Genomic DNA, 19,393 nt, shown 5'->3' on the forward strand with positions numbered 1-19,393 from the left:
AGTACAAGAATTTTTGAAATTACACAAATTAAAAAATTCACAAAAAACCTGAGAAGTATTTTTTCATGAAAGTAAAGTTTGTAGTTAGTAGAGCAGCTAAGTATTGACCTGCATGCATTATTTTGTGTCAACAGAGTTTACAGTATAGGAGTTATTATTATTATTATTTTTTAAATATCACCAAAAGTCAGAGGGGAACAAAAAAAACAACAACAAAAAAAACAATGCTCAATGCTTTCTGTCTGGCTCACGGCGTACCGAGTGATACCGGGACGCGGGATATTTTCTCGCCGAAAATGATAGCTCTCCTGCGGCATGCCGCTCTTTGAACTCCACGGAACTCCTCCTCATCAGTCTTCTCGATGGTCTTCTCCCCCTTCCCCATCCTCATCAGGGTCAGCTGGGCCTGCTGGTACAAAATTTTCATCCTCCGAGTCCACAGAGTCATTGTCAGAAGACAAGCTTTCCCCACTGGAGACTGTTGGTTCCTGCTGGGCTTCTATAGCTCATAAAAAAGTTCACAGGCTTGTGATACATTAAGACATTGTGCCACTTTTGCAATGGAAAAAAAAAACTAATCCCAATCTGAGCCGTCTATATAAGCATTTTCAGCAAGGACACAAGTGTAAACATTGATTGATGCAGGCATTTGTTTTTACAGGCTGCATCTTTGAAGTTATAGCTGTAGATATTGTGTGTTCATGAGCTTTGAGCTGTTCAAAAAGTTGTATTCTTGTTGGCATTACAACTTCCAACAGTAAATAAGTTGGTAACTTTTGAACATTTGCAGCACATTCAGTTTATATCCAGCTACCACAAAGTTTTGGTGTAGCTCAAAGAGTCTAAGACATATAAAGCCCCACCCTCCCCTCCACCCCCCAACCTCCACCACCCACCAAAGCATGAAAAAATATTTCCTCTGGTAATCTGTCAATTGCATCGAGTCATAAGTGCATGCATGTGGGCAGAAACACACACAAAAAACACATATAAATCTGTTGTTTAGGATTTTGCACTGATATTAGACTTTGGGTGAGAACTGATTTTTCTAACGAAACTGAAAAGAAAAAAAACAGTCACATAAATTATGAAAACACACATGCACACTAGTCTGACATCTCTAAAAACACTCAAACAAAAATTGTTCAAAAAAAATTATTGCATTGTGAATCCAGGGGCCACTAAATCTTCAAAACATAAATTTCTAAAGTGTATTATAAATCAATGTCCTGCCATTTATAGAAATATCATGCCATTTGCTGGAAAAAATTAAAAACAAAAATTTCAGTCCCTAGTGGCAGCAGGAACACAGGTGGAGTGAAATAAAAAAATATTTATAGTGATATTTAGCTTTGTTAGAAAAAGGTTGTTTGAATGAGAGTCTATGGCACCAAAAAATGTCCAGGGACCTCAATGTTCCTTTTTTGTCTACACAATGTTTTAAATGGAGTGTGTGTGTGTGTGTGTGTGTGTGTGTGTGTGTGGGGGGGGGGGGGGGGGGGCATTTTACTTTTAGTAAACTTACCCAGAAACACACACCGGAGACAAAAAATAAAAAGAATTACATCAACACAGTCAAAACTTATAAAAAAAAACATGACTGCCTCACAAAAAAATGCACGAGGGACCTCTAAGGGTTAATTCATTTTCAACGACATTTCAATGGATAATTCCAGAGATTAACAGTAAAAACTACACACTGTCTCTTTAAAAAAAGCAAGATCAAAGACACAGCTACGACAGAGCTAATGCATTTCATTGATAGTTTATTTTTTAGGTGAAAAGTGCCTTTAAGGACCCGGTCAGTGGTTGATTGTAAGGTGAAGTTACACAGACAGCATGAGCAACAAGTGTCAGAATCCTAGTCCTCGCCATAGCTAATGTAATGACAAATGGGAAAACCAGAGACAATGAAAATCTAATGGCGATTTATTTCACAGTCATGGTCCTGTTTTGCATTTCAGAATATTCTTAAGGTATGTGGCACCAAAAGCTAGCTCCTAGCCTCCAAAAATGTTTAAACCACCTGGTGAAACATCTCAGCCTTCTGTCATAAAGCTTTCTAAATATTGCTTTTTTTCTTTAAACTGCATTTGTGCAATAAAATCTCAGTGACAACATCCAAAAGGAAAACACCTGGGACGCTGCTGACTCAGAGGTTTTGGCGTTTGGAGTGATACTGGCATTCTTTAGTACACCCACGACACAGGCACCCATTGGGGGGTGGAGGTGGCGTGCTCCATGGCCTCCTCTACCCCTTTAACGCTCTCATCCACGTCGTTGTTGACAAGAACCACGTCAAAGAAGTGTCCGTACGTGCCCAGGATGGCGTCCGACTCTTTCTGGATCATCTGAAGGTTTTCCGTCTAAGAGAGAGGAAACAGGAAGTTTAGCTATTGGCTCGTTGATTTAGATGTTTTTAAAAAAAGGTGTTTATCGTGTGATGTTGTGGCACCTGTGTGGCGGTGTTGGTGGGAGCTATAAACACCACCAGGGGGGCGAAATCAGCTGTCCGCACAAGTTTTAAGGTCTGTAGGAAGATTTACAAACAAATCAATTACACCCTGGGCACTAAATATTCCAGAAGTGTCCATTACAAAGTCAAAAATGTGAGCATAGTGTTTCTGTTTGTCCGTTCTGACCTGTGGTTCCACATCCAGCACAGCAATCTTGTCTTGATCGTGGATCTTTTGGATGGTCTCGAATTTGGTACCGAACATGTATCCCTGGAAGCTTCCGTACTCCAGCAGCTCGTTTTTGGAGATGCACTTGGTCATGTCTTCATTGGACATGAAGTAATATTCATGTCCGTTCTCCTCGTCCTTCCGCTGGGGTCTGGTTGTGTCTGTGCAAATTCAGTGTTTGAAATGAAGATTTTTGCAAACCTAGCTTCGCTGTAAGAACAAAAACATCCTACTTACGTGGTGCAGGGTAGGAAAATTTCTCAGGGTATCTCATCAACAGTGCATTTTTGATATGGCTCCTTCCCACACCAGGTGCTCCTGAGAAGAGCAAAGTTAAGAGCTCATTCATTCAATTTGCGATGAAGCAAGTTTCCTCTTATGTCCCTGAGAAAGACAGCTTACCGATAAGCACCAGAGTTTTTCTTTTAAAAGCAGGGAGCCTCACCACCTCTTCATAGGAAATCACATCCAGTTGGTCAAAAACTGCAGACAAATGATCATGTTTAGATAAACTTGCACTGGGGTGTAAACTTGGGTCCAGTAATCCTCTCACTTGAGCTGTGCTTAGCGAGATATTTGTCCTTGCACTTCTTCTTCTTTCCAAACGGGCTGCAGGACTGACTTCCCTCCTTGGCCTTGCTTTTACTGGCCACTCTCCTGCAAAGAAACAGGCACATGAAGTTGTATATGCATCTTCAGCTCTGCAGGACCACTAATCAGAAATGATGCGTATCTCTACCACTCTTGGAGCTCTGGGGAAGGTATCAGTCCAGCAAAGTCCACACCGCTGCTCTCCACTCTGCCCTGCCACCAGTTTGGATCCTGCTTGTTAATAATGTGGATGATGTCTCCAGTTTGAAACTTTAGGCCAGCCTCTTTGCATGGGATGAGGTCATCCTTGGTTGGGTCATAATCAAACTGAGCTCTCATGTATGTCTGTGGATAAGGATCAGGACATGTGGAGCAGAGATACTAAATATTTTGTGTAATAAGAATATTTAATCGTTTCTGCACAAATACCACCTTTAGGAAATAAAGTAGTCTAATACAGACTTCAGACATTTCCTTGTTATTTGGATTCTATCAAAGACAAAAGTTAAAATCACCCACGGGTAGAGCATAATGCCAAATGATCATGACAGCTTCTTGCAGAACACTAAAACTGTTTCATAATGAATAATAAAAGCATGAATTGGTTTGACAAATGTAGACTTCAGTCTCATTGATTATTAGAATTTAATTTTAATACAAAACATTCCTAAACTGTCACAGATTATGGAACATGCATACTCCACCCACAGGTGAATTACTACAACCACATTCCTCAATGGCTGGGATCCCCGCAAGAAAATTAATGCAACAGATTTCTGACTTTTTTTTTTACTTAGAATTTATAGAAAATCCTGCAGCAAGGGATGGATATAAGTGTCTCTATGTCTTCCTCAGATATATGCTCTAATGGGAAGTAAAATGCATGTTTTACTTACTTATTTATATATCTATTGATTATGTAATAATCAAAGGACATGTGCGAGTTCACTTCAGTTGAGAACTCAGGAATTTTGGGGAAATTTCTTAGTTTCTCGCCCTCCTGACTCAGATTTGCTCAGATTCTGAATGCTTTGCCTCAGAACTGTGGACTGGAGTCACGTGACTTGGACTTGATTCGCGTAACTTGGACTTGAGTCATGTAACTTGGACTCGAGTCAGATTTGAGTCACAGATTTGATGATTTTAGACTTGACTTGAAAAATGTTTAAAGACTTGTTTTTTATATACCAGTGACTTGGGACTTGACTTAGACTTGAACCTGTTTACGAGAAAAGACCTGGGGTCTCATTTATCAAACATTGCGTAGAATCCTTACTAAAACTGTACTTAAGCTCAGCAAAACAAATGTACTTACGCCAAGTAGGTTTGTGATCTATCAAACATGGAGAACGCACAGCTGCACGCAATCTCCGCTTCATAAATCAGAAACTATCTAGAAAGGTTCTCAGCTGCTTTTTAGTCACATCCCACCCTCACCACGCCCACTTACTGCCATAAATAGTCAATGCAAAGTGCCTTGTGGATCTCATGCATATACATAAGCCGGCTGTTGCAGCGCTCCACCAATGACATGGCGACCGTAGATCAAGGCTACGGTGGCCCTGAAGTGCAAACCACAAAAACAAATCACTTAACGCAAACACAAATTGAAAAGCGCAAAAACAAATCGCTTAGCGGTCTGGCAAGGACCCGGCCTGTGGATTCGGACACACCCGCTGACTGCTCTTTCACATAACCACGTTCGGCAGAACAACTTCCGATTCAAAAGGCCAACGGATCCATCATCCAATCAGTGATGCCTGTTGTTGCAGCATTGGTACCTACCTTTTCCGGTTTGTTTTTTGTTTTTGTGGTTTTCAATTTGGTTTTGTGTTTAGTGAATTTGTTGTTGTGCTTTTCAATTTTTTGTTGTGCTTTTCAATTTGTTGTGCGTTTAGTGATTTTTTGGTGCATTTAGTGAATTTGTTTATGCGCTTAGTGATTTTTTGGTGCATTTAGTGAATTTGTTTTTGCGCGTAGTGATTTTTTGTTGCGTTGTCACGGCTGCCAGCCTGAAGAGGGGAAAAAGCAGCCAGGATCACCCAGCTCTGGTGATTGACTGGACACCGCCCCTCCTCCTCCTCTCTTCCAGGCTGCTGAGGAGCACAGCTGAACTGAATCCTCCTGATGAGCCACACCTGGGATAAAAAGGCTGTGCCTTCAGCAGTCTGGGAGGCAGCAGTGCAGGGGTTCTGCTGTCCTCCAGGTCTCGTTTGGTTTAACCGCGTCGTTATGATGAGTTTTAACTTATAGTTTTAACTCTGAGTGATCCACATGGATCTTTTGTGCAAGTCACCTAGTGTTGACTGTGTTTTAAGGTTAACTCGGATTTAGTTTTTAGACTTTTATCAACGTCACTGTGTTTTAAAACACCTTCAGTTTAGGTAAAACTTTTAATAAAGTTTTAACCAGGTGTTTTATAGTTGATAATTTGTCTTTTAACTGTTAACCTTATAGTGAATTTTTCGTTTTGCATTATTTTAATAATGCTCGCCGTCTGTTTGCTCTTGTTTTTAGAACCTTTTATCACAATTAAACCCATTTTAAATGCCACTGTCGTATTTCTTATGTTACCCCCTCCTTCACATTTTAACATCTCCTGTCGGGGACGTAACATAAATGGGGGCTCGTCCGGGATATTTATTTTAACAGCAGACCGTGAAGGAATGTACAATCCCTGGTGGTGGTATTTTAATGGTGTTTTATTTGTTTCAAGGTTTTAAACAGATGGCTTTGTGGATGACTGGCGGGTGCTTCTGGAGGCCTAGCTCCCGCTGGAGGATCCACTGCTGGATGGGCTCTCAGAAGCTTCAAGTCTGATCCAGCCCAAGGAGAGGAGGATAAAAGACGTGGATCCTGAGATGGCCCCCACAGGCAGGCTCAGGTGTTGCACCTAGCGGGTTAGCGTTGGTGGTTTACTCCACCATCTCGGGAGCACCCCAGGAAGGGCAGTGGCTAACCCCCTCCCTTTGCTGGTCGGAATGTGCAACAGCACATGTGCTTAATCTGCCCGCCTGCGAAGTGCATGAAGAGTAGGGATTTTAGATAGCCTGTTTTATTTTATCGGGGGTCTCTTTTGTTTTTATGTGATCCTAGCTGTTAAAGAAAAAGTTTTAAAAGTTTCTATTGTGTCCTTTACTAACTTTTATCCTTTTTCTTTTGTTTATGTGTGGGGGTGTCACGGCTGCCAGCCTGAAGAGGGGAAAAAGCAGCCAGGATCACCCAGCTCTGGTGATTGACTGGACACCGCCCCTCCTCCTCCTCTCTTCCAGGCTGCTGAGGAGCACAGCTGAACTGAATCCTCCTGATGAGCCACACCTGGGATAAAAAGGCTGTGCCTTCAGCAGTCTGGGAGGCAGCAGTGCAGGGGTTCTGGTGTCCTCCAGGTCTCGTTTGGTTTAACCCCGTCATTATGATGAGTTTTAACTTATAGTTTTAACTCTGAGTGATCCACATGGATCTTTTGTGCAAGTCACCTAGTGTTGACTGTGTTTTAAGGTTAACTCGGATTTAGTTTTTAGACTTTTATCAACCTCATTGTGTTTTAAAACACCTTCAGTTTAGGTAAAACTTTTAATAAAGTTTTAACCAGGTGTTTTATAGAGTTGATAATTTGTCTTTTAACTGTTAACCTTATAGTGAATTTTTTGTTTTGCATTATTTTAATAATGCTCGTAGTCTGTTTGCTCTTGTTTTTAGAACCTTGTATCACAATTAAACCCATTTTAAACGCCACTGTTGTATTTCTTATGTTACCCCCTCCTTCATATTTTAACATCTCCTGTCGGGGACGTAACATGCGTTTAGTGATTTGTTTTTGCACTTAGTGATTTTTTGTTGCATTTAGTGAAATTGTTTTTGCGCTTTTCAATTTGTTGTGCGTTTAGTGATTTGTTGTTAGGCTTTTCAATTTGTTGTTGTGCTTTTCAATTTGTTGTGCATTTAGTGACTTGTTTTTGTGTTTAGTGAATTTGTTGTTGCATTTTTCATTTTGTTGTGCGTTTAGTGATTTGTTTTTGTGGTTTGCACTTCAGGGCCACCGTACAAGGCAGATCAAGGAAGCCCAATTTCACACAAGCTGAAATTGAGGTACTTGTGGGTGAGGTGGAGAAATGAAAGGAAGTACTTTTGCAAAACAAATATGAGAAAATCCACAGAGTGGCACAGCATTGCTGAAGCCGTCAATGTTGTGAGTTCTTCAGAGAGATCTGTGGCGGATATAAAAAAAAATGGTCCAATCGGGATTCGATCCCCAGACTCCCAGGTGAAAGTCACGCATGCTAACCTGTCACCCTATTGGAGATCTGCCTTGTCCAACTAACCAGGGTGCATGATCAATCGGTTCACAGTGACAGGACACACACTTTCACAGATGCATGACATTCTGTCTCAATCTGTCCCCCTGCTGATCTTCTGCATTCTGTATTCTGCGCTTCAGGCTGTGTGTGTGTGTGTGTGTGTGTGTGTGCGTGCGTGTGTGTGAGTGTGCGCGCGCGCGTGTGTGTGCGTACGTGTGCGCACGCATGTGTGTGCGTGTGGGGGGTCTTGTTCTGTGTGAAAACGAAGAGTAGACGTGATAATGCTGCAGGATTTCATAATTTTATCCTTCTCAGCAGCAGCACTGCAGGTGCTCTCCATGTCCAAAATGTGTGTAAGCCAGGTCCTTATTCAACTTAAAGTTGCGTACATTTTTCCGCTAAGTTTTCTTTCATAAATCCCAAAATTTGCGTGGAAAGTTGCTTATGCAGTTTTCCAACCCCGTTCTGTGCGTAAGCAAGCTTGATAAATGAGGCACCTGATATTTGGCCCAATATTTAGTTTAAAACATTTGAGAATTTCCCATTTTTAAGTTATTTCGCTCAACCCCGTATTAACAAACGGGGACGTCTGTCTGTAGGCTAGCAAGTGTGTGAGAGCTGCAGTACAGCCAATCAAATTAACCAGATTTAAAAAGAGAAACGGAATCCAGCAGAATCCTCTGTTTCTGTAAACGGCGCTGCAGCTAACATTTATGTTTTGGGTACACACATCACAAATTCATTAACAAAAAATGCAGAGCAATATGTAAACCATGCAAGAAAAGAAATACAGAAGGAGATGGAACAACTCCTAACCGGGTTCGACATTTGAAGTTGAACGGTAGGTGGTCGTTTTTTTTTTTTTTCGTACAATGAGATAGATACCTTCAGCTAACTACTCCTTATGAACATGTTCTCCGGCCTAAGTTTATGGTACTGTTTGGCTCTAACATGCATGTTGTTTTTGTCATGCCATTTTAAATCATGTTTTAAAATTGCATCTAAGAATAATCGGCTGCTAATTAGCTCAGGATTACATCCAGACAGCAGGTTCTTTATTATTGTCTCCAGCAGACAGAACTTTTGGCGAGCCGTGAAGTGCAATGTTATGGCCGGAGCCATTTGTGTTGTTTCATTTTTTTACACCTTTATCCTCCTTTTTCATGTTAGCACATGTGGTGCTGCACCTGAGGAGCTGTCCAGAGCTCCATGCCTGCAGACTGGGCGTGTCTGCTCAACCTGGCTCCGCCCAGCACCAGATGTGCAGAGTCGCCATCAGCGGCTGATTGCTTCAAGCGAAGATATTCAATTCCGGTCCTCGAAGGCTGGTATCCAGAATGTTTTAGTTGTTCCTCTGCTCCAACACACCTGATTCAGTGGTTGAATCACCTGTGCAGCAGTTCACCAGGCTTTGCAGAAGCCTGTAAATCACCTGCTGATTGAAATCAGGTGTGTTGAAACAAAGTTAAAACTAAAACATGGTTGAAACCAGCCCTCCAGGCCCAGAACTGAATCTTCTGGAGGTCATCACCAGTGCAGCAACAGTTCAGAACTGCTTTCCTCCAGCCTTTTGTCTCCCATTTAGAATGTGACTTTGATACTGAGTAGTGTTAAGAGTAATTTGTAGTATTTTCAGTGTTGCATTTGGAGAGGTTTAGAGCTCTCGTGTTTACATTTGGTTTTCACAGGGCTAAGACCTTTTTGTATTTGTTTCTGTTTTGAAAAGAAAAAACTTAAAACTTTTGTTAATGTTTTATCACTTGTGTCACATGTGGGTTGTAACATGCAACAATTGAACAAAAAGGGTTTTTAGGACATTTGGAAATAAACTTGGTTTGTAATTCTTTTGAGAACGTGGTGCATTAAAGTTTATTCAGAGACGTCCAATCCACGAGCCCATGAATCCTATTGGCTGTTGTCACGCCAGCTGGAGGGAGAAAATGCTGATTTTTAGAAAAATGCTCGAAAGGACTTTAAATCAGAAGTTTCAGATTTGGGACATGACTTGAAACGTGTCTGTTTAGTTCCACCTCTACTTTGCCCAATCACTCAAGCCTACCCTTGCAAACCGTGTCCCAAAGTAATTATTTAAAAAAATCCATTTTAATTATTTTCTAATTAAACAAAAAGTAATAATTTGTATTTTCTGGAAAATTTTTTAAATGAGCCTAAAACAACAGATATCTTATATCATCAATCTTTCTTAGAAATTTTGCATTTTTTAAATTTTCCGTAAGACATCCCAACATGTTAGCAAATGAGGTTGGTAAGTAGCATTAAAGAACATTCGTGGTTTCTCCAAGTTACTCCAAGATTCTTACTCTGGTTGAGTAAATAATCACAATGGAGTGACCTGGGTCAACAAGCTGATGTTCTTTGAGCAGAAGCTAATAATCTGTGTTAATGAACTACAAGCTGTAATGTAATTTGCCATCGCTGACTACAGCAAAACAATTTAATGCAGAGAGAATACACAAATAATTCCAATCAAGTCATCAAAACACTCTTTTAATTAACCTCAGTACATCAGAAGCTAATGCATTTTGGATCAGGAGCAGACATTTTCCTGGCTGTTCCAGATAAGAGCTGCAACCAGCAGATGGCAGAATGAAACCCGCTCAGCGCATTTCAAGTCACTAGCACTAATGTGAGTGATGGTCTACTTGTTTAAACTATAATAATCACCTGGGTCGGTCACTGACTAAGAAGATTCACCTGAACAAAATCATTTCAAACAGGTGAGTTGCAGAAGACAGAGCGATCATCCCTGGATGCATTCTGGATGAAAACCAGAGCTCTAAAGTGGTGACATTTACCTCGCAGACTCGGGACCGATTCTTCATCTTGGGGATGATCTTCATCGTGACTACTCCCGTGGTTTCTTTCTGTGGGGGGAGATAACAGATGTCTGTCCAATGCATTCTAATGACAACTCCTGCTTTCTCTTTGACAAATAGTTGTTTCCAGGTTCCAGCTTACCAGAATCTTCTGTAGCTGATCAACGGTGTGGTTCGACACACTTTTACCATTTATTTCTGCTATTTCATCTCCTTCATGTATGGAACCTGTGAAGAAGAATCCAGACACGCATTTCATGGCACTGGCTCAGCTGCAAAAGGAGCTCAATTTCCTCCAAACATCCAACTTAACCTATTTAACTTTATTTTTCATCCACCAGAACTGTGATTTATTGTTTTCTACAAAATGAAATGTTACATGTTAAAGCATAACATGTCTGTATAAAATGACAATCAGAACAAATTAAGCTCCAATCAATTCAATTAAAATGAAAAGACTGAGTAATCAGCATGTAACATTTATGTTCATATATTCTGATCTTTGGTTAGACATGAGATTTATTTAAAAATAATAAAAGATGTGACCAATTTCTGCAATGAGTGTGTGTCCAAACACTGATTCAGTCTTGTACATCCACTGTTCAACATGCAAATTAGGCAAAACATATCTAATGACAATAGTCCAAAAGAATCATCACATACTGGCTGACCATAACCTCCATAAAATCAGCAGTAGAAAGACCCACATCAGTCAGTCTGTAGTCTGTGTGCATTTACATTTTTTATTCTATTGTCTATAAATTTGCAGATTATTATTGTTCAACCTCTATTATTTTATGTCTTTGTCTTAAGGTGCATGCTCCATGAAGCTATTGTACAAAAGAACAGGGTATGAATTGGCCCCGACAACGCCTTGAAACGGCCCTGGATGTTGAAATTAGGTTTGAAAATGAATTTATCAAATGTGTAAATATGATATGCTCATAAATAATTGCTTTATAAGGTTGCATTGGGATTTTCCTTTTTTAAGCACTTTGTTTTGTTTTATTGTTTTTTATTTAACTATTTTCCTGTCCTGTCTTGTCTCTTATCTTCCTGCATCTCCTCTCAATCCTCCAGAAAAATGGCTGCGTGGTTTTCATACTTTTTCATCTCATGAGTTCTATCTATCTATACTGAGTATCTATCTAGTTACTGCCTCAAAAATAGAGGAGTGCGCAATGCGCCGCTGCACCAGTGAGGTGAAGTCACCGGGCCACAAGTTTTGAGCTCTGCTGCAGTAGAGCGCATCAGCCATGAAATAAAGACAGCACCAGAGAAGACGAGCCTAAAACAATCGTGTGTTAATTATATTATTTGGGTGGCACCACTGCCTGGAGCTCATCAACAATCAGCGCTCTCTGTCCTCTCTGCTCAGAGTAAGTCCCGATACGCTGAGTCCATATACAAAAATGTAACATCGGTAGAAACAGGATCTGTTTTCAGGCTCCTCCTTGGTTTGTAAGTTGAGGACCTCTAAGGGAGCCCGTCACCCTTTCAGGGGAGCCGGGCTCCCCTTAGCTCCCCCATAATTCAAACCCTGCTAATAATATATCCCACTCTGTATTTAGACCCCTTTTTTTATATAAAAAAACATATGTAACTTTTATAACTAGACTCAGATTAATCCAACATGCTTAGACAGAACAGACTTTGACTGGGGCTAAATATGCGGCGCTGACTCGTGGTGTGGAGGTCAACAATAATTACTTCAACTGAAATGTTTAGGAGATTAAAAATCAAACGTTGCATAAAAACTGATTTGTGATGGCGTTAAAGTTATCTCTACCGTGTCTGTGGATCATCCCCCCGTGCAATATTCTGGCCACAGTGCATCGCTGTTTGTCGTTTACTTTCAGAGTGACACCCTACATGAGAAAATAAACAAAATTAGCATTTTTTAAAGTTTTATAATCATGCACATGCAGAGGCAGACAGCATACCATTGGCTCAGAGGGACTCTTTTCAAATGCCACTTCTTTCATCTTGGCCGACTCCGTTCCATTCAAATGTGCAGCACAACCATTGGTGCAAACATCAGCTCCTTTATTTTCAAAGGTTTGCATAGTCACCTGTTGGGCAAAACAGAATTTAAAATAATATTTTCTGCACAAATCTGATTCATGCATTTAAAAAAATAATAGTGACTGTGCCTGCGTGCCAACATCTGTTTAATCTGCAGCTTGTCTGTGTGCTCAAGGTTGAACATTAACTCTGCGTTTTAACACCTCATTAAGCACCTCCTGTCACCTGGTCCATCAGGTTCGTGTGGTCATGGATACCACAGGAAACGTCAGATGATCAAAGTGACCAGAAGCTGCAATCTGGGAATTCTCCTTAGAAAGTTACACAAATGTTGTGAAAATGGGTGGATTCCCACTGTTCCTCCGGTCATCCCTGGAGCCTTCAGATAAATCTTTTAGAGCTACATTAAATAATAGATAAGATATGCTGTGATGACTCGGTGAGAGAAGTACAGAGGTTGCAATAGCCTCAAAAGCATTTAGAAATTAATCACTAAACTATTATCATGAACTTCAGCACAAACTTTCTGCATTAAAATGACACATCAGCACTGCATCAGCAAAAAGCCATCTCACAATAAACCCATAAATCTCAGCTGGGGTGCTTCTGCTGATTTTTTCCCCCCTTTAAATGTTACGTGTGAACTAAACCTTGTGATGGTTATTTTTACCAGACTTGGGTTATCACACGTCAGAACGGTGCCACATACAGATCCAGCAGATGAAGTTACATCCTCTGAGCTGCAGTAAACATCCTGAAGCAACACACTCTCTCTTCCCTTAACGCTGGCTTTCTGTTTCCCTTCCTTTTATCTGCAGTGGATCCAAACTTGACAGGAAATTAGTTGTGAATCCATGTTTTGGACCACAGATAGTAAACACATAAAGAAACCATAAAAGTAACAGAAAATGAATTGCTGGAGCTCAAGGTGTTGGTTTAACTATAATATTTATTTACTCCAGTTCATTTAGACAAGCTTTGAAGATTTTACACTGTAAAATCTGATTAGCTCAGATTACTTGAAAAAAGCATCCAAACCAATAATAAGTACACAGGTTATTATGTGTTGGAGCTACTAATACCTACAAAGTAAAATGCACTTAAATACAAGTTACTTTAACTATAATCAACAAAGTATTAAGTACACATGACTAAGTAATAATGTGCTGGATTCACTAATGCTTACAAGATTAAATACACTTAAATAAGCTACAGGCTAGGTACAAAGTATTAAAAAAATTTCTTATGTTTACTATTGGTTACATTTTTCCAACTCAAAAATACTACTTTGGTAAGCAAATTTCTATGAACTTGTACTAATTTGTCTTGGTTATTGTAGCTTATATTTAAGTGCATTTTACCTTGTAAGCATTAGTGAGTCCAGCACATTGTTACCAAGTCATGTGTACTTTTAGAGATCTAGATATAAAATCAGGAACAATGAAGAATGTGACTTAAAAATGCACATGTTGAATTGATTCCATGAAGGAATGCATTTGCCTTGTTTCATGCCAGAGTTTTAACCTAAGAACATCTCGTGTTAACAAATGATGGATCCCAAAAGCAGAAAACCAAACCAACAGCAATGGGTCAACCACTACACACATTATACTGTGCACGAATAAACTCCAAAGATACACACATATTTTTCTATTTCATGGCATTTTGCTGTTTAATCATTGGATCTGCTTAGTTCAGAGGGCTCTGATTGATTTCTTGAAAGATCAGCATCAAGGTTTTTTAAAGAGCAAGTCACCCCCTACCAGAGTCTTACTCCACTCCCACTTCTTCTTTGAAAAATGCAGAAAATGCTGTTGCCTGGCAGACTGACAGGGTGGCGCTGCTAACAAATACACACACACAGGCTCACAACCACATTGTAACCTCATAATGTACCAGCTAACATCATAGTGTACCTCTTAGCCAATAGCGATGGCAGATTTTAATTCAAATGCAGTGCAGAATTTTTACCTGACTGCACAACACTGACAGTTTTAGGCAGAATATTTAAAATTTAACTAAGATTCACTAAGTGCCAAATTACTGACTACACATGTCTACAGCACGATTACACACTCATTTATATGGGTTATCAGCAAAAAAATAGTTGATTAGGGGGTGACTTGCTCTTTAAAGAGAGCCTGAAGGCGTGATGGTGGCTCAAAAATTACTTTGGTGTCAGATGAGCATGTCTTTTCTCTAAACTCGTGAGGAGTACAAGTACTTTTTTCAGGCCAAGGTTGAAGCGGTGAAAGTTGATAAAGCCAAAAGAGGTGCTTCACATAGTTTTAGTTCGTCACTAGATGTCTATCTATTACAGAAGAAAGTCCAACAAGGAAGTATTTACAGTTGCTTCCATGGGAACTAAAGCCAGCTCCAACCTTCAAATCTGCATGAGCAGAGCAGAACAGAATGTCTTTACTCAGAATCAGTACTAAACTTTTGATAAGAATTTGTTTGTTTTAAACAACGTTTGTGTTAACAGATAAATCGGGAGTTTAACTTTGAGACACTGATTCAATAAATCAGCACTGAGCTACAAAACAATAACACTGGTTTGACTGAAACTTTAAACTGCTGATATGAGGGAAGAAGTTCCCACCCTTCCTTGTTTCCGTCACTATCTAAGTGCTGACGATTCAAATTCAGAAAAATGTTCAGCACAAGAGTCCGTCAGCAGCCCCTGGGATATGGGGAGCCAATTGTAAAATAATAATCTAATGATTGTCAGCAGTGTTTTACTACATTTAGCTTTAAATAAAGAGAATAACACAGAATTTCAGGATACTATCTAAACATAAAGTCAACAACTTTAGTATCAAAACCAAACACCGTGTTAAATCTGAATATGTAGAGTCACATATAAAAATACAAGAATATATTCAAAAATATATTTGATATGTAGAATAAGATTTTAATGTAAATGTCTTAATATTTAAGGTAGATTTTAAATGCATATAATGATATAATGATATATATATATGTATATATATATATATATATTTAGAATAAAACATAAAAATATACTGAAATCTAAACTTTAAGAGTAAATTATAATATTTAGTCACATCAAATTAATCCTAATAATTATTAATTAGTAAAGTTACATCAAAAAATAAGACTAAAATCTAAGGATAAGAAGTTAAATTCAAATTTGTGAATAAATATAAAAATATAAATGTATTCTGAAAAAGCATTTGACATTCAGAATCAAAATTATATTTGATCCTAAACATGCCAGAAGTCAGAATAAATGTTTTATCTAGAAATTTAGAATACAAATGTAAAATATGAAGTTAAGTCAAAATATTAAAGTTAAAGAGCAAGTCAACCCCTACCAGAGTCTAACTCCACTCCCACTTCATGTTTGAAAAATGCAACAAATTCTGTTGCCTGGGAGACCGAGAGGGCGGAGCCAGGGGCGCCGTAAAGCGGTGAAAGATTAGGAAGATTCTAAGGGCCCACAGCTGTCATTTTTTCTTCTTGTTTCTCAAGAAAAACTGTATTTTTTTTTTGACATTTTACTTCTCTGTTTCTGGTGCTGTGAAGCTTAGAGGATTTTTACTGCATTTTTTTTTTCACTTTTTGAGCATTTGTTATGATGCGTAGCCATGGCCACAAGCTGGTTTACAATCGGGAGCAGCTGATTAACATTGGAAAGGTTGAAATAATACCTCAACTGAAGCCACAAATCCCAAATGAGCTAAAACACAAGAAGCGTTGGTGCAGAGCGGGAGCAAAACGGAGACAGAGAAAGAGGAAATTCAAACCATCTCTTCCATCGATCTTAATAGGCAATGATAAATCAGGTGCTGGTCAGCATGTGAAGCAGGGACCTGAAAAGGCTCAATAGCCTAATAACAAAGGCTGGTTCTGTTCTGGGGACGACTGTGGAACCACTGGAGGAGATTATGCAAAGGATTCTCCAGAGAATCAAGAAAATTATGGACAACCCTGAGCATTCTCTTCACAAGGCTGTCCGACAACGGAAGAGTGTCTTCAGTCAGAGGCTTCTTCAGTTTCGCTGCAACACTGACCGCTACTGGAGATCCTTCCTGCCAACAGTCATTGTAATATATAATAACTCTTTGATGACTTGATTATTATTATTATTCTGAGCTACTACAGCAATCAATTTCCCTCTGGGATTAATAAAATATTTTTGAATTTGCATCTGAATTTGAATAAGGTGTGTAGTGTATGTTTGGCATACACAAATGTTTGTGAAATAATATTACGCATTTCTAGTTGTGTTCAATTAAACTCAAAACGAAATCTAATTAAATTATTTTACTTTTGCTCGCAGAATATCAACATGCATATAATTTGTCATCCACAAGGGGGTACTGCAGCACCCCTACTTCCCACGGCCTTGCCTGAGGGTGTTTTGTGCAGCTGAAAAGACGGGACTTCTGTAGCCACATCGATCGGTACCGGGACAGGTAGGTCCACGCTGGGCTCCGGAGACCCTTGGCAGGGTTTAAAAAACCTAAATGCGGATTTCTGGAGCTTGGATTACCATCAGAACCAGGTCAGAACGACCACCAGAAGAGACGTGCGGCTCAGCGAGCCAGTCGAGCTGGTTTCTGGGTCGGAACCACATCAGAACCACGGCAGACCTCCAGGAAAGGATCATGTGCGGCTTTTAAAAATACCAGCTCGACTGGCTCGCTGGTGCCTGGGTTGTATCCATCGACATATATACGGTTGTATCCAGCTCACAGAAGCCCACATGAGCTCCAGAACCAGATGACAGGCGTATCTCTCCCTCTCTAAGTGCTAAACTACATTACATGAACAGGGATATTCATGACTATGAGACAGCTGACAGAGGCTCATTAGTATTAATTTTATATTAACTGACCAATACTGTTTTAATTGTCTAGTACATGACAGAAATCTGTACATTATTGTGATGTTAGCACACGAGTTTAAGCTAACATCAATAACTCACCTGCTGCTCCCCTGCTGATTCTCCTCAATCTCTCTGCTTTGGCCGATGGTTTTGCCTCTGAAGTGTGCAGCAAACTCGTAACTTTATGGTTTTGGTCCATCATAAGTAGTGTTACAAATATTTAAAGTTTTCTCTGTGTCAGAGCCGGCATTAGAATCCATGTTTTTTCTCTGGATTAAGCTAACAGGACTCCCTCAGCTGACGTCACTTGGTTTGGCAAAAAAAAAAAAAAAAACCTCACAAAAAAGTCTCTAAAAGCCTAAATAATTTATGTATGTGTCAAAAACGTTTAAAACAAGTTTATATTATGTTTCTCTAAACATTGGTTCATGGGAATCTCTAACTTGCAATTTGCTCTTTAAGGTTTAAAACTAACCACATATTAATTACTATTTTAGATGCAACATTATATATCCCAAATAAATCTATTGAAAATGTTATTTTTAAAATGTCTCACTAATCATTTTTATATAGCTGCTAAATGTATTGGTTTTAAAAAATGAATAACTTTCCAATTGGTGCCCCATACTGGCTGCCCATTCTGGAGTCACCAAACTTTCTACTCCTCTGGTTGTTTTTGTAAAAGTAAGAATTCATCAACACAATGGGTATTAAGAGTTCAAAGTAGATTGGAACAGCGGTCTGCAGTAAACAACCACTTGAGACTAATTCCAGTTTAAGGCTGCAGGGAAAGTTACACAACACTGAACACAACACCATCTTTTTAAGAGCCTCTTTGCGACATGCAACAGATAAACTTTTGCCTAAATTCCATGCAACACCATCTGAATGGCAGAAAAATTATAAGCATGTGATTGCAGCTTTTTTTTCTCATGTGGTTTCATTAAGTTGTTAAAAATGTCTTAGTTACGTGGTTATGAGAGAAATGCAGAAATGAAATTGTCAAGCCAGCGTCTGCTGGATTTAAACAAAGGCTGACAGGAAATAGCGGTCATAAATCAGCTGATGAGACAAAGGACATTAAAATGTGGAGTCGTTTCTTTAAGAGATGGTCCATCTCGGCTGCTGTCATCTGTTATAAAAAATATAATAACTGGGTTTATTTTTAGATCTCTAGAAGAGCCACTAACAATGATATCACCCCTACCGGAAGCAAATCTTAAAAACGGAGTCCCCGAGTAAAGACGGCAGAAATAAATACACATTTTTTACCTTGTCAGACTTTGGTTTGTTTTGAAGGAGATGCTCCAGGTACAAATCGGAAAGGGCTGTCCGGACGCTGCTCACCGGCTCTAGTATGACCGCGGGTTCGTTTTTATTGGATTTCAACGTCATCTCCCCTGTTAGTTAGAAAAAATAAAATAAAAAAAACACTGAACCCGACTTGCCCCCGTTCAAGGTCCAAGGGAGGCTTGATGAAACCGCTGATAAGCAGTCCTGAGGAAGAGATAAGTCAGCGTCTGAGACAAAAGTCCAAGGTTTTGATAAGTAAGTGGTGCGGGGACACACTGACGAAGCAAGTAAACACGCATCTGACGGACTGCTGCTGCTCTCTGAACAGCAGGCTCGTGCTGCCTTCATGTGCTTCCCGGAAGCTCTGACAATCCAGTGTTAAAACTATTTTAAACGCAACACTCATAATTTAAACCTATCGCAAATTATGTTAAAGTTACACATTTTAACCTGCAGATTCTATGTTTTTCTAAATAATCACAAGAGCAGCGCGTGTGAAGTTCGTTTTAACAGTTTAACACATTTTTGACATTACATTTTGAAAAACCACAACGTTGATCGTTTCTACGGTTTAATGTGGATGATCCTTTATTTGTATGATTTACCGTAAGCAGTTTTCTAGAACGTTTCAAATTAAAGCATACATTTCCGAGAGTCCATGAATGCATCATTACCGCAGCATTTTTTTCATAGTGGCTGCTCCAGGAAGCGCAACTGCGCCGTCCAAAAGAACACGGTGATCCCAACAAGCGCACCCGACTGCGTGGGGACCATCTGGGGGTGTTTCCTAAAAACATGATTCCAACACTC

The 19,393-nt window shown here is 39.6% G+C and overlaps 1 protein-coding gene across 1 annotated transcript; it reads right to left on the reverse strand.

The window, feature by feature from the left end:
• Positions 1-1,749: 1,749 nt before the first annotated feature.
• On the reverse strand, positions 1,750-18,898 carry mpp1 (MAGUK p55 scaffold protein 1). The gene is made up of 12 exons (XM_015961145.3): positions 18,563-18,898; positions 12,354-12,482; positions 12,200-12,278; positions 10,553-10,638; positions 10,390-10,458; positions 3,424-3,620; positions 3,238-3,341; positions 3,087-3,167; positions 2,922-3,002; positions 2,643-2,845; positions 2,456-2,530; positions 1,750-2,366 (listed from the first exon to the last, which is right to left on the reverse strand). The coding sequence occupies exons 1-12, from the start codon at positions 18,683-18,685 to the stop codon at positions 2,190-2,192; spliced, it is 1,404 nt and encodes a 467-aa protein (XP_015816631.3). The 5' UTR covers positions 18,686-18,898; the 3' UTR covers positions 1,750-2,189.
• Positions 18,899-19,393: the final 495 nt, after the last annotated feature.

This window comes from Nothobranchius furzeri, chromosome 10 (assembly GCF_043380555.1).
Source record: "Nothobranchius furzeri strain GRZ-AD chromosome 10, NfurGRZ-RIMD1, whole genome shotgun sequence".
Lineage (NCBI taxonomy): Eukaryota > Metazoa > Chordata > Actinopteri > Cyprinodontiformes > Nothobranchiidae > Nothobranchius > Nothobranchius furzeri.

Excerpts from the sequence above, each read along its gene's own strand:
- mpp1 (XM_015961145.3), bottom strand. The coding sequence starts at position 18,685 with ATGACGTTGAAATCCAATAAAAACGAACCCGCGGTCATACTAGAGCCG. Across the intron at positions 12,279-12,353 it reads AGAGTCCCTCTGAGCCAATG|GGTGTCACTCTGAAAGTAAA; the intron begins GTATGCTGTCTG and ends TTTCTCATGTAG. Across the intron at positions 10,459-10,552 it reads ATCAGCTACAGAAGATTCTG|AAAGAAACCACGGGAGTAGT; the intron begins GTAAGCTGGAAC and ends CTCCCCCCACAG.